The sequence below is a fragment of the Gnatocerus cornutus genome, chromosome 1, assembly GCF_029298725.1.
Source record: "Gnatocerus cornutus isolate USDA-ARS CGAHR chromosome 1, icGnaCorn1.1, whole genome shotgun sequence".
NCBI lineage: Eukaryota > Metazoa > Arthropoda > Insecta > Coleoptera > Tenebrionidae > Gnatocerus > Gnatocerus cornutus.
This window is the reverse complement of record NC_142233.1, coordinates 18,125,840-18,140,981: the sequence shown is the minus strand read 5'-3', so window position 1 is coordinate 18,140,981 and position 15,142 is coordinate 18,125,840. Positions and strand designations below refer to the sequence as shown.

Sequence of the window (15,142 nt, the reverse complement as noted above, 5' to 3'; positions counted from 1 at the left end):
ATTTAAAATTAAATTGTCTATTGATGTGGTTGAGCCGTATCTTTAATAACATGGAAATAAATCAAATTTGGTTGCATACATTTCAAGAAAGACTATTTCCAACATGGCGCCCTTGTTAAAACATCCCCACCACCACCTTTTCATCCTCTAGTAATATTAGTCTCAACTCTCTGACTCTAATGGACCTATTAAAGCGGCAAATTCAAAAAATATTTTTATAGCTTCATAATTAATAACGATTTTGGGCCGAGACACTAGTGTTGGTGGACCTGTACAAAGTCTGGTAAGACATAGCAACCATGAAACTTTAAAAGATTAAAAAATTGTAAATTTGCGCTATTGTCCCGCCAACTTCGAATTAGCGAGAGTCGACTGTATTGTGCTTTTGAAAACACTACGCTTATCGAAATCGATATGGGACTGTTTGAAATTTCTGCACATTTCCAACATTAGAATCTCTTTATTGTGAACAGAGCTTTATTTTAATTCGGAATTCCTTGTGTAAGCGTGCTTTTAGTTTTGTATTTTAGCGCCTATAGACACTCGAAGGTCACCCCACCAAGATGAGTTGTTTTTGCATTCTACAACGTTCGGATTCCCAGTTCAACGGTTCACATGGTATTCAGAGTTTCAAAGCGAAGTGTCTTTTAAACTGCGCGTTTATTGCTACCAAAGTCAATGATGTTACGAGAGAAAAACTTTTCAACGTTTCGGTAAATTTAAATGTGGACAATGTGAATTTAAATGTGCTTATTTAACATTTTCTATATGAATTGACAAATAATAAATTACACAGGAATCAGGTAAAATTCTCTAGCGTCATAGAGCGCAGTCTTAATATAAACAGTAATCAAATGTGTTATTTTTATAAAATTGACAACTTAAAGGACGTTGAGGCGTTTTCGTCGCCGCACACGTGTTCTTAATAATTTTCCTTAAAATTATCGACAAACATTCCCGTATTTTCCATTCAATTGTGTCTTTTATTGGATCGATCACTGAGGGTCGTCCACGTTCGTTTTATTGAGCCAAGAAAGGTGCACGTGGGCACCTGTTGGGCCTTCAACGCTTTAGAAATCTACCTCAGTGTTCTTCCACGTCGACTTTGTTTGCAATAAGATTTCGCCGGTTTGTTGTCCTCGTCGTTGGTTTTTGAGGATCTCGAAAATTTATTGTAATTAAGGAGATAAGAGGAGATAAAGGCAGAATTGAAATGTGTGACTGTTTAACGTCAACGAAATATTTATACAAGGTGTTTATAAATGTTTCTAGCATCAAGGGTGGCTATGAAATGTCAAAGAAATTTGCCGCTCGTTACTAATGTGGGTTTAGATTTTTCAACTGACATTTGTAGTTAACCTCAATCATTGAACAAAGTTAGTTTTGCAAACAAACTGTTCAAGTTGTGGTTTGAAGAATGAAAATCTAAAATTTTGACACAAAACCGTAACTGAAAAGTTGTAGACGTAAGTGACATTATAAATAATTTTTAAGATAGTTATATTCACTATGAAAACAAAGCGGCAAAATAGCGCAGGAATTCCAAAGCCCCCCTTGATGCTAGAAACATTTATAAACACCTTGTACTATATAAATAACTTCAGGGTTGAGTGGAATTAATTATTCTGGGAATTATTAGAAAATACCGTAATGTTTCCATTACCTTAATTTCTGGGTCAAAATTGAATAAACGTGGAGAAAAATGGCTTATTGGAGGAACTGTACGCGTAGAATAGATTCTTTTGTCACTGGTTCAAGGTATGCGATTGTGTTTTGAATGGGTTCAATCAGAGTTCAATGCTAATAGTAAAGACAGGGTTGGATTTACAGAGAACTTTGTGAAATATAAGAAATTAATTCTGAACTAAATAGGTACAGTAGAACCCCGGTTTCCGCGCTGGCTTCTCGAAAGTAGATAATAATCTGATTTAATTAAAATGCTCCGCTTTATCCGAGTTGGCCACAATTTTTCGCACATTTGACTTCAGCGCCGCCTACCGCCAAGTGATTGCATATATTGTAGTAAAATAACGCGTTTCCCGCGTTGTCGCGTTACTTTCGGGGCCTAAAATTGCATCGACGTGCAGAATTTTTGTTGTACACTTTGCATCAAAAATTTCACATTGTTCGTGGAGTATTTTAAATGGAAATGTTTCTGTGGTGTTACTTAAGTAAAAGACATGAAACTTGATAATAGGCTTATTTTTTGCTTTAATTTGTGATTACACTAGTTAGTTAGAGAAGTGGGAAGTCATTTTCAACGTAAAATTGTTTTCTAATTTTGATTCTGAAGTCTGTTTTGATCCGGACTTGGAGATATTATTAAAAAAATATTTTTTTAGGTTATGCTGTATAACTCAGTTTCTTTTTAAAGATGGAATTGTGCCCAACGAGCTAAAGAACTCAACACTGGGGTCAGTAATTTCAAAGATATTAAAAAACTAAAGTCATTTCCGAAATCCCAAAATGTTACTTTTACAAAACTAAATCTTTTATCGGTTTTCTGGTTTGTACAACAACAAAAAGTTCATCTTGCACGAATAAGTTCTTTTTATATCATTTTTTTACAGCTGTGACAAATAGATTCCTAAACAACAATAATTGATATGATGGAAAGAAAAAACTATTGTTATTTAAAATTTACTGGAATTGCTTTTGGAACGATTTGAGTCTCTTATTTGGTAAAGAAACTAGCCAATTTATTATCGCGCGTTTACTTATTAAAGTTAAGTATTTGCTCGCTTTTACTCCTCATGGATCGGTTAAGTATTGTTTGATGTACCGGATGAAAAATATACACAAGAAATGTGCCTTTTCATATTTAAAACAGAATAATATGCAATATTGCGATGGTAATTAATGAGATGTTTACTAATAAAAATGTCAGAGCCGCCGCGTGAGGGCGCTGATGCAAGTTTTATGCGATACGCCTATAACCTGCGCAGAACAGACCAAAATTGCTATTTTTTTTGTAGTTAAAAAAAATAAAAATATAAAATATGTATGCATTTATTTTACTTGTTAAATAACACTCCGTATTATTCAAGTTTTCAGTTATTTATCCGAGGTATAGTTCGTACAGTGAGAGTTTGAATGACAGAAAAGTCACTAAATCTACGCAATAAAAAGTGTACCATACGCGCGAAATTTAAATTAACAAAATAACCACAGTTACTGACAACACTGTCAACCCATTTAGCGTAGGAATTTAGTGTTTTTAGTGTATTTTGTAGCATAATTTGCTGCCAACCTATATGTCAACTGTCGAAATCTCCCAATCTCTCACCGGATAAACTATATGTATAACAAACTATAGTTTGTACGGTGAGAGATTGAATGACAGAAAAGTCACTAAATCTACGCGATAAAAAGTGTACCAAACGCGCGAAATTTAAAATAACAAAATAACCCCAGTTACTGACAACCCTGTCAACCCATTTCGCGTAGGAATTTAGTGTTTTTAGTGTATTTTGTAGCATAATTTGCTACCAACCTATATGTCAACTGTCGAAATATCCCAATCTCTCACGGGATAAACTATACCTTCTTCCCCGAGCAGCTCGAATAATCGGAGTTCTACTGTATTTAAAAACTAATAACGTAGAAAAATTTGCTCGAAACAATTTAAATATGGATAATGTAAAATATTATACACAAAAAAAGCCACTCTTTATATTCCAATATTGTCAGAAGCGTCAACACATGTTTAGTCTTCAAGAATGTTAAACGGAATTTAATTTTTTTAATTAAACAAAAGTAAAATTTGTAATACATATTAAAAAACTGTGTTTTTTGACTCAATATTTTAATAACAGTTATTTATTTTAAAGTGAGGAAAATGACACATCAGTTTTTATTGAATGTTTTTGGAAATCGTAAAAAAATCGAATTCTGCTAACAAAATGTTTAAGTGTCAAAGTGAAATTTGAAAAATTAAATTGACATTTATACAGACTGATTCACCTAACATGACGACTACCGAATGCAATGAAAAATACAATTTTCATGAATAACTTCATACCTTTCCTTAACTGACAGCGATGTCATTATTTGACAAGTTATTTTTCAAAATTTTAATAGGATATTAAAGAACGTGTTTTATAATGGCCAATTTGGTGCACGAATTTCCAATGCCATTGTAAAACAATTCCTTTATACTATTTTTTCGAGTTTGCACCTTTTTTCATTAAAAATTTAAATTTTCCAATTCTAAGACTTTTCGTTTTACACGATTGGTAATGGTTTTGTAACCACAACTTGCCACTTGATTTTCAAATTCAATTTAAAGTTTGACATTTATTGAGTTTCACTATGACTGAATTTTAACCTAACTTTTTAACCTAACGCAAAGGACAATTCAATTATATTGGTACATTTTTTATTCACGCAGCAATTTATTAAACACGAATCGTAAAATCCGTAATGTGAAATTGACCAAGAACTTGACAGGAAACAGGTGACAGCCAGACTAATTAGTTCTGCCAACTCTTTAAAAATAAAATTTCCTACTTTGAGTTGTCTTATAGATCGATTCCAAATTGAGTACTCTAATGGACCTATTAAAGCGGCAAATTTGAAAAACGAAACTATGGTCATTGAAACCGTCGAAAATAATAATCATAATCATATTATCGGACTTTTTCGAGGGATTTTCAAGATGTAAAAAAATATAAAATTTATTCTCCATGAACACTTCAAAACAGTTGTAAAAGAAAGACTCAAAATAATTCTAAGTAAGTCTTTTCTGGCCGCAAACATTTTTGGCCGATCTATGGTGGCGCCATCTATCTATAGTTTTGCATATTACATCAAGATTTCCGACATTACCTCCAATTTTATAAATATTTGGGTAAAATCAAATCGACAAACTGCTGTAAAGTGCAACAAAGAGGTGTTGAATTATGAAAATGAAAACCTAATTCATACAAATTGTGAAGCTACACATGCCGAAACGGCAAATGTAAATAAAGAAAATGAACTTTTCTGAAGGATTCCTCAATATTTGCAATTATTCAGTTGTTATGAATGATTAAATCAATAAATCATAAATAAAAATTAATTAACTTGTAAATTTAATGATGTCGCTTAAAAAATCTTGTGTGTATCACGGCTCTCGCCTCGGTCATTAAAAAAAGGCTCGGCCAAAAATGAAAAACTTTTTGGCCTCGGTACACAAACAACTATTAATAAAGAAAAACTAAAGTTTCTATGTTTCACGCACAGTAAATACTATGTATTTTCCTACGACCCCATATGAAAGTGACCTTTTCCACACGGTTAAATGACTCCGAAAGTTGATGTTCTCGTACATCCATTTCCGAAAGTAAAAGTCACTAGTGTGATATGAATATATCCGCACAGACCTGTCAAAATTGACGTCACTTTTTTATGAGGTTGTAGAAAAATGACATTTAGAATAGATAAGAAATGAACTATTGTCGAAATTTATGGTTTCTTCCTGATGATGAAAGGTCGTAGGAAAAATAGTGTACATAACTCGTCGGAAAGTGTCTTTCTTGCACTCGTGTAATATCTGCTTTTACACTCGTGCGAAATTGGTCACTTTCCGTGCTTGTTATGTAAATAGTTGATAACTGCTTAATTCATCATTTTTATGATTAAAGTATTACTGCACTGGGAAAAATCAGTGCGTACAGTTTTGAACCGAATATAAAACAAACAATGCGAAACCGTCACAACAGTTTCATGTTCCATTAATAGAACAATAGTACAACTGGGTGTATTACATTACAGGTGACCAATTTGTTAAGCAAACGCCACGCGATAATTGCCTGAATCAATTAAGTTATTTTCTTTTCAAAGTAATGAAGATGTTTTTCATTTCATGAATCTATTTTTAAACGTACATCCGACTAAACTCGATTTTTAAAATTACGTATCTGTAAGTATAAATTGGTTAAACATTTAAGTTAATTGCGTTAGGTGGTTCATCTAGTTTAAAATACTTAAAATAAAAAGATGACACTTTCCAATCGTAAAATTATCTCTCTTATTAATAGGTACAAGGTGTTTATAAATGTTTCTAGCGTCAAGGGTGGCTTGAAATGTCAAAGAAATTTGCCGCTCATTATAAATGTGGGTGTAGATTTTTCAACTGACATTTGTAGTTAACCTCAATCATAGAGCAAAGTAAGTTTTGAGAAGAAAACTGTTCTAGTTGTGGTTTGAAACTTGAAAATCAAAAATTTGAACACAAAACCGTAACTGAAACGTCGTTGACGTAAGTAATATTATAAATAATTTTCAAGATAGTTATATTCACTGTGAAAACAAAGCGGCAAAGTAGTGCACGACAGGAATAGGCTACCGGACTGTTTTTTTTTATTTCAAAAAATAAATCTGTCCAGTCTGAAAACATTAAAAATCAGTGTCCATTTTTTGCGCACTTCATTTATACCAAAAAAATTATTTAAAAAATGGATAGTTTCAAACACGCGCCTTGGTGACGAACAACTTCTTAGTCGACGCCTATTGGCTACAGGAATGCCGAGGCCATTTGTAAAAATGATGAAGTTGAGTTTGAATTGAGGTTATGAATGCATCGAATGTGTGTGCAGAACGTGAATTGCTGTAGTTTTTGTACCTTTCTTACTTTAGTGCTCCAATAATCAAAAAGCGAAAATGGACAGATGACTCCTGAGCTGACTTATGAAAACAAAACTTCTGATTGGTTGACGCAAGTGTGCTATAAATCGGAAACCAGTTAGGAATTATAACGATTACTCTATCTCACTCTCACCAATGCAACATTCCGTTGACGTATGCGTTTTCTCAATTCATATGCATAGAAAGGAGTTATGACGTAGTCACTGAAGACTTATTTAAACTAACAGCGCGAAGCTGGATTTCAAACGAATATTTAGCTAATAATGCACCGATTTTTCTGGTGTCCGGTAGCCTATTCCAGAGCCACCTTTTTAAGGGTGCAAACTAATAATTTTGAAATTTTAATTCCAGATTTATCTGTTTTGAATTAAGCTAAAAATGTTATTTCTTTGTCATTTTTGTGTAAAATGTAATTTTTTTTTCCTGTATAGTGGATTGTATAGAAATTAAAAATTAAAAAAGCAACAGAAGCTTTGGATCAGTGATTGTTATTAATTTGGTCTGATTGTAAAAAATCCAATACAGAAAACCACCTACATATTTAATTTCTACCAAATTAATGAATTATAAATTTTCTAGCAAATACGGAGAGCGAATATAGAAAAAAAATAGTTATTATACATAAATAAAATTCAATCAAATCAGAACAGATTAAAATGTAAAAACCATATTTTTTCTACAAAGGTGTCATGAATAACAGAATAAATTTGACTGTGTATTCGTAGAAATTATAGTTAAATGCGGTAAATGCGATAAAAGCAAAAATGTGAATAAACGTGCAGTCTGAAAGTAGACCGGTTGAATTAAAAACATCAACATAATATTTTATAATTGTATTTCTCTTGGATAATAAAAATCCAACCATTCATTGTAAACTGACATCAAGTTAAAGAAAGATCTAGTTGGCGCGACACTTTCACAGCAACAAAGTTGGGATTTCTTGATAAAAAATGTGTCTCAAATTTTGTGTCCGCTTTTTGAAATATTTTGCAAAAACAACCACAAATTGCAACGGTGGTGTTAAACAAACGTTCTGCATACAGAAATTCTATCAGTGGGCGGAGCGTGCAGCTTAGATGTGACGTCAAACCAATGAAAAAGTGTTTTAGCGCCCGCTTGAATATTTAAATTTGTTTAGCCAATTTCGGCAAATCCGTCGTGTATTTTTCAAAAATGTTTGCACCACTGCGTTATTTCAACAATATTCTACCAAATTCGGTACAAAAATATTATTTATTAATTCATTCGATCAAATAGTCATGTAGAATAGTCACAAAAACGAGTCGCTTTTTAATTTTGCAATTTTATTTTGTACTAATTTCGCGAAAAACATTTTTAAATTACAAAATACGTCGCTTTTTACGACAAAATGTTCCAAAGTCCGTTATGATGATAAAAACAAAAATTACTATTGTTTTATAGTTTGTACGGTGAGAGATTGAATGACAGAAAAGTCACTAAATCTACGCGATAAAAAGTGTACCAAACGCGCGAAATTTAAAATAACAAAATAACCCCAGTTACTGACAACCCTGTCAACCCATTTCGCGTAGGAATTTAGTGTTTTTAGTGTATTTTGTAGCATAATTTGCTGCCAACCTATATGTCAACTGTCGAAATATCCCAATCTCTCACCGGATAAACTATACTTGATTTATTTGATAAAAAGATGTATGTATTTTTACGTGGTAAATTTTGTTTGAAGATATGAGTTACATTCTATGACCAAAAGTGTATACTTTTTGGTAAATTAATAAGATGCATGTGGTTATTTCTTTAGAACTAAATTTACTAAAAACTATTTTCTGATTTCAGGACTTTCCTCTCTGCAACAACCTCGAAAGTGTAAAAATGTGACTTCTATCTAGAAAAACCGTTCTTCCATACACCAAATTAGTATAAATCCACATGCCTCCGCCGAAGATCCGATTTTTTCACATACTCCTTTGGCATGGTATAAATTAATCCAGAAATGAACTTCAAAAAAAGACTGTGTTGTTTCTTCGCTTCTGTGCCATTCTTTGTTTATTTTTACATAAGTTTTTTTACCATCAGGACTATTTTACCAGGTATTTTCTATTGTTTTACTTTCCTGTATTAAAACCAGTTTTTAGCGCCACCATATGTGGACGGTTGGAGCCAAAATACATCAAGAAATGCCAGCGGTTATATTAGTGAAACTACAGCGCCCCATATCATGCCAAAACGCTTTTGCAGTAAACAAGGACTCTTACTTGTTATCATAAACATCCGCCCTGACAATTTTGAAGCTCGCAATGTAATTAGAGAAACATGGGCTCAGAAAAGTTAGTTTGACCTACAAATTCCAAGCTCTGTTCATTTTTGTTTTTAGATGATTTAGTGTCTTTCTACTTTTTAATGGGAGAAGATAAGCAGCACGACTACGAATTGAAGGTGTGTTTGAATCTATGGAACTTAATCAAAACTGTTCTCTTTTTTTTCTTAGCTAAGACTGAAACTTGAAAGCGAAAAACACAACGATGTAATTCAAGAACGCTTCATTGATTCCTATAATAATCTCACTTTGAAGTCTATAAACATGTTGAAGTTATTCACTCGTTATTGTTCGAAGTCGTACAAATATTTAATGAAAATTGACGATGATGTGTTTTTAAACGTACCCAATGTTGTTGAATTCCTTAAAAATCAAAGTAGTGATAAAGATTTATTAGTGGGGAAGCTAATCAATGACACTAAGCCTTTTCGGGATCCCAGTAGCAAATGGTACGATTTTAAATTTCAAAGACTTGAAAGTACATTTCGATTTTAGGTATGTGCCTTATGAATTATACCCTGATGAAAAATATCCAGCTTATCTATGTGGACCGGCATATCTCATGTCGTCGAAGGTTGCAGAGAGACTTTACAGTTGTACTTTGGAAATACCAATATTTTTTATTGAAGATGCACATATTACAGGCACTTGTGCGAAAAAGATCAACGTTCAACCCAGACATCATCCCATGTTCACTTGCAATGAATTAAACAAATACGTGTGTCTTCATAAAAACGTTTATACATTGCATTATTACAAGCCTAAAGAGATTCAAAAGTCGTTTGAGATTTTAAAGGAGAATAATTGTCCTCCGCCGGGATCTCTTCAGGTAAGTTAACTCTAAAGTCGACACTGCCCTAAAACTGTTCATTGCAGGAGTGGATATTTTCGATATTTTAGACTGCAAACAGACCTTTAAGCCCGAACTGTGATTTTTTTGGTATTTCATTTTCGAGAGATTTTAAGAAAGCCTTAAAAAAATTAACTTGTTTATGTATTTTTCGTAACGAGAGAAAACTATTGTGTACTTATAGTTATATAGATTTATTATAGAAATGTATTTATTTTGTTCCCAAAAGAAGTAGACTGACGAGCGCCGACTTCATTTTGGCATGTTTTCAATGCTAATAAATTGTTGAAACATTTTAGTCTTTCTTTTGACTTTCTAGGTATTTTAATCCATTCAGTCGCTAGCGACAATATCGAACGCTACGAATGATTCACTTTTTTTAAAATAGAATCCCTTCAAGTTTAAAGCACGGTAATTGAACTAATTAATACATACAAATCGAACTTTATTTATTTAAAAACTTGGAATTTCAAGAGTAACGGTTGGTGTACATTAGAAAGGTTTAAATCAGTTCAAAAAAAACTAAACTGTGAGTTTAAATTCTTTTGCAATGAAAACAAACATGCAGAATCATGAAACTTTATAATAATACACCGTGGTCCACGAGCGATAATGAGCCTGACCAAACTCAAACTGCAACCCAACATACATTTTCATAGCTGTCGTAGATATTTGAAATGAACGTCAAAGTTGACAGATTGTTCAGAACAATCTACTCACGCTATTATGCTTTTAATTTATGAAGACTGCTAAGTTTTAGAAATGCTTTTTCATTCCACATGCGATTAAAAACTGTCTTGAGTGAAAGAATTTGTCGAAACTGTCTTGTTGTAAATATTTATAAATTTGGCAACAAATGCTATGAACATGTATTTTGGGTTGCAGTTTGAATTCCGTCAGGCTCATTATCACTCGTGGACCATGCTGGACCATCATTGAAAACGGCATTAAATAGAGGCTTCCCAATGAACAATAGTAGTCGTCGGAGACTCGGTTTGCCAAGATATTTGAGAAAAACTGATGGGAATTTTGAAAAACGAATAGTTTAAAAAACTTTTTGATATGTTTTTGCATAGAATTCCTAAATTGGTATCTTGATTTTTATAATTAAGGGTCTACGAGCCTGCCCGAAAATTTCTGTTTGAAAAGCATGCAACTTTAACAACACCTTTGATTGACAGCTGCCAAAAGGGATTACCGAGGATTTGGTAATGAGGGGATCATAAACTTTATGGAAACGGTCGCTTGACCTGCACATTTCCTAAGAAACCCAGCGGTTGGAACAATAAATTCGTGTTGGACCAAAGATGAGTTTAAATATCAGGATTTGAGTTTCTCTGCGTTTTGAGCCCGTGAAATTTCTGGTTCTAGTAGGTAAAAATTTTACGGGCGTAATTTTTTTTTTTCAATTAATGGAAAATGTATGTATAAAATCCGCAAATTTCCAGTTTCCATAGTACGTAATGGCAGAATGTTTTTTAATTGAAAAATGTAATTTTCGTAAGTCCGAAATTTTTCCTCACTGGTCGCCGGGGAAAGTTTAAAATTACTTATTATTTTATTATTTTTATTTGAGAAAAACGCATTTAATTTTTTTTAACCAAACCTTTTACCTGACACATGAGTTTTTGGGCCTTTTTTACTTTGTTGTTTTCTGTGATTTAAAAATTAACTCTTCATAATAATACATCCCGATAATCAATAAAAATAGTTCCCTAATTCATTTTTAACAATTTTAACATTTTAAATTATCATAGTTTCTATATTGGTTAATATTTTTTAAGTCAGAACCACACAGGAAAAGCAAAATTGTCGTTTAATGTTATTATGCAAAAAACTATTTTTTAAAAACCTGTATCCACTTGTGTCTTTAAATGTACGAATTTTACATAAAAATCCTCATCTCTAATAAGCTACCTGCTACCGGTGGATTTTACACTTAACCAATAAGACAATTTGCTTTCAAAAATGTTTTGCTTTAAAAAATCCCGAGATTAACACCATAATTTCCATTTCAAGAAAATATTGCAAATCCCTAAACTCCAATCATCCAAAAGCAATTAAAAACGAATTTGAGTTTCTTAGCTTACCTACTTAGAAAAAGACATTTAGAGGGTGATAGCCCCACTTCTTTATCCCACTACAACAACAAATAAAGGGATGAAAGCCCTATGTATAAATATCTTGAAAAAAAAAATTAAATTCTTTCAGTCTGTGAACACTTGTGTTTTTGACTGTGCTCGACTTCTGAATCAATTTACTTTTCTAAATCTCTTTAGTGAGTTTTGTTGTTCAAAGTGGGTGAGTTGCTTGTATCAGAATTGCTGTTTATTACAGATATAGAGAGTGTTTATCGTTGCTGGCAAATTTTTGTTTTTTAGATTAGATTATTATTAGCTTTTAATTATTTTATTTTACAATGGCGAACGGTTCAATAAATCATGTAAGCACATCAGTTAAACGAAAAAGTTATGGAAAAATGTTAGAAAGAGTTCCAAAAGTGAAAATGTAAATAGCGGTTTTGAGTCAGAGTTATCGGACGATGTCTTTGAAATAGAAAATGTTTCCAATAATACAAATTTTTCTCTCAGTGGTCGTAGAATTGTAGATATAAATCATTTGTTTAATACTATAAAAAATTTAAAACACGATCAATTTAATTGCAATTTTCAGAACTTTGATATAATTGCGGAAAAACGAATAGGTTTTAAAAGTATATTTACGTATAAGTGTAACATGTGTAGAATTGTAGATACTTTCAGTTCAGAACCAGAAAATGCTAGATGTGAAATTAATGAATCTATTGTTTGAAAGAAAAGTTTTTGAAAAAACGCAAACATTGGCTATTGATGAAATGCTATCTGCTGGACAAGAAGAAAGTAAATTAGCGGTGGGATTAGGTGATATTGATGCTGATGGCGTACCTTTTATTACTGTAATTGTTGATGGAGCATGCATGGTCCAAGCGTTCTTATAAGTCTAATTATAATGCTTTATCGGGAGTTGGATGTGTAATCGGTGCGAGAACCAAAAAAATGTGTGGCTGTTAAAAATAAATTATGCAAGTTTTGTAAACGATTCAAGACTGATAAGAAATCAGTGCCCCGCCATAAATGTTTTGCAAATTGGAAAAAATCATCCACATCAATAGAGGCAGGTGTTATTTTAGAGGCTTTTAAAAAGTCTGTTCAGATGCATAATTTAAGATTTAAATTTATTATCGGTGATGGAGACAGTAGTGTGTATAAGAAAATTCAAGCAGCAAGACCATATGGACCAACATATTTTATTCAAAAAATTGAGTGTAGAAATCATGTTTTAAGAAATTATTGTACAAAATTGCGCGAAATTTCAAAAATTCCCAGAACAGACCTTCAAGTTAGAAAATTTTTGCGGACAAATATACTTAAATTTAGAACAGCTATAGTAAGTGCGATTAGATACAGAAAAAATGAAAATTTGCCATTCTCAGAAAAAATCGAAAATTTAAAACGAAACATTCATAATGGACCTGCTCATATATTCGGTGATCACAGTAAATGCGCAACTTATTTTTGTAATAAAGTTGGAAATACCACAAATTTGATTGAGTATAATAATTTTAAAAATAGTTCTCTCTACGATATATTTTTACCTGCATTAAATAGAGTCGCGAATTTGTCAGTTAGTTTACTTTACGACGTGGATAATAACATAGTGGAATTCTGTCGTTAATAAATTTGTAGGTGGGAAACGAATTAACTTTTCTCTTGCCGGGTCTTACCAAGGGAGATGTTATGCGGCAGCATTGAATTTTAATAGTGATCATACTTTTGTATATAAATTTTTAAAAAACAATGCGGGATTTGATACTCCGGGAATATACGTTAATAAATTTCGGGAACATAAATTAAAACAAGAGAAGAAAAAGCATGGTAGAAAAATTAATGTTAGATTACAAAGTGCAGATTCGGATTATGGTGCGTGTAACAAAAACTCAGAATCCAACGAAGTAGTTCCGGACATATTATTGGAGGAGTACGAAACAAGAAAAAATATATTTTTAAATGAGCTGTCATTGGCCAATGGTTTAGACATTGAAAGAAAAACAGTTCAGCAGCGGCATAGCGATGAATGGAACAAAGAACGGCAAATTAGATTGACAGCGAGTAATTTCGGAAAAATTTGTAAAATGAGAGACGGAACAGACACGTCAAAAAAGTCATTGTTATATGGTTCTGGTTTGAGGTCAAAAAAACTACCGAATGCATTACAATACGGAGTTGATAATGAAGAAAAATCCACAAATAAATTTATGGAAATCACGGGTTTAAAAGTTCAAAATTGCGGTTTGTTTATAGACGATAATAAAAAATTTTTAGGCGCCACCCCTGATGGGTTAATTGGAACTGATGCGATAATTGAAATTAAATGTCCTTATTCAGCAAGAAACAGCACCATTGAAAGAGCGGTAAACGAGAAACTTATAGATTTCTGTCAAATTAATCCTAATAACGAAGGTACAATAGAATTAAAACGGTCCCATAATTATATGTATCAAATTCAAGGTCAGCTGCATATTACTTAACGGGATAGATTGTAGTTTATACAAAACTAGATTTGAAATATACAATTGTAGAGAGAGACAATGATTTTTGGAATACATTTATGGTTTCCCATTTGGAAAATTTTTATATGAATGCCTTACTTCCTGAAATAATAGATTCTAGAGTTAGCCGAGAACAAACGATTAGAAGAATTTTAAAGAAAGACTTATAAATTATGTTCGTTCAAATGTCCGGATTGTCATTTCTAAAATAAAGTAGTTTTATAGTTAGAGTCAAAAGAGTGCAGTAGGCCTATTAGGGAGAGCACTTAAAAAAAAACGCGCCGTCTCTCTGTACCCCAAGGGTGGTGTGGAAAACAGTGAATTATATTACAGTTTAAAAATATTATTTCTCAATTCACTTGCTACAAGTACCTTCGATGTTTGTTACCGAGAGCGACCAGTTGGGTCTTTACCTACTTTTACCCGACAGCAGTTTATTACAATTGGGCGGAACGTCAGTGACCCCCTAGTGAGCGGTCGTAAATCATGAGATTTGAATAAGATGATTTGCGTTAGTTGTACTGTTGGTTGCCTATTTTTGATTTGTTTTTTTACTAATAACTTCAAAATTATAGCATAATGACAAAAACAAAAATGTCACCTCCATAGAGGTTTGAATTCTCCACATGTTGGTATTTTTTTTAACTTCGTAGGTTGCTTCATCTTCCTTAAAAACGAAAAATGGGAATTTCAGTTTTTAATTAATTAAAGTCAAATTTTTCACTTTTTCAAAATTCGAAGATGTCACCTCCATAGCTCTACCTGAGACGCATACATACAG

The 15,142-nt window shown here is 32.4% G+C and overlaps 1 protein-coding gene across 3 annotated transcripts; it reads left to right on the top strand.

The window, feature by feature from the left end:
• The first annotated feature begins 586 nt into the window (after nucleotides 1-586).
• On the top strand, nucleotides 587-10,067 carry LOC148180742 (beta-1,3-galactosyltransferase 1-like). 3 transcript variants are annotated; one of them, XM_088045633.1, is made up of 8 exons: nucleotides 587-803; nucleotides 8,443-8,696; nucleotides 8,742-8,933; nucleotides 8,981-9,042; nucleotides 9,095-9,372; nucleotides 9,419-9,516; nucleotides 9,568-9,752; nucleotides 9,800-10,067. In XM_088045633.1, exons 2-8 carry the CDS (start codon nucleotides 8,600-8,602, stop codon nucleotides 9,821-9,823), a joined length of 936 nt encoding a protein of 311 aa, XP_087901759.1. In that variant the 5' UTR covers nucleotides 587-803; nucleotides 8,443-8,599; the 3' UTR covers nucleotides 9,824-10,067. The 3 variants fall into 3 exon arrangements, with proteins under 3 accessions (XP_087901759.1, XP_087901751.1, XP_087901742.1); XM_088045625.1 differs by having other exon boundaries at nucleotides 587-713; nucleotides 9,419-9,752; XM_088045616.1 differs by having other exon boundaries at nucleotides 9,419-9,752.
• The last annotated feature ends 5,075 nt before the right edge of the window (nucleotides 10,068-15,142 follow it).

Excerpts from the sequence above, each read along its gene's own strand:
- LOC148180742 (XM_088045625.1), top strand. The coding sequence starts at position 8,600 with ATGAACTTCAAAAAAAGACTGTGTTGTTTCTTCGCTTCTGTGCCATTC. Across the intron at positions 9,043-9,094 it reads AGCACGACTACGAATTGAAG|CTAAGACTGAAACTTGAAAG; the intron begins GTGTGTTTGAAT and ends TTTTTTTCTTAG. Across the intron at positions 9,753-9,799 it reads CTCCGCCGGGATCTCTTCAG|GAGTGGATATTTTCGATATT; the intron begins GTAAGTTAACTC and ends TGTTCATTGCAG.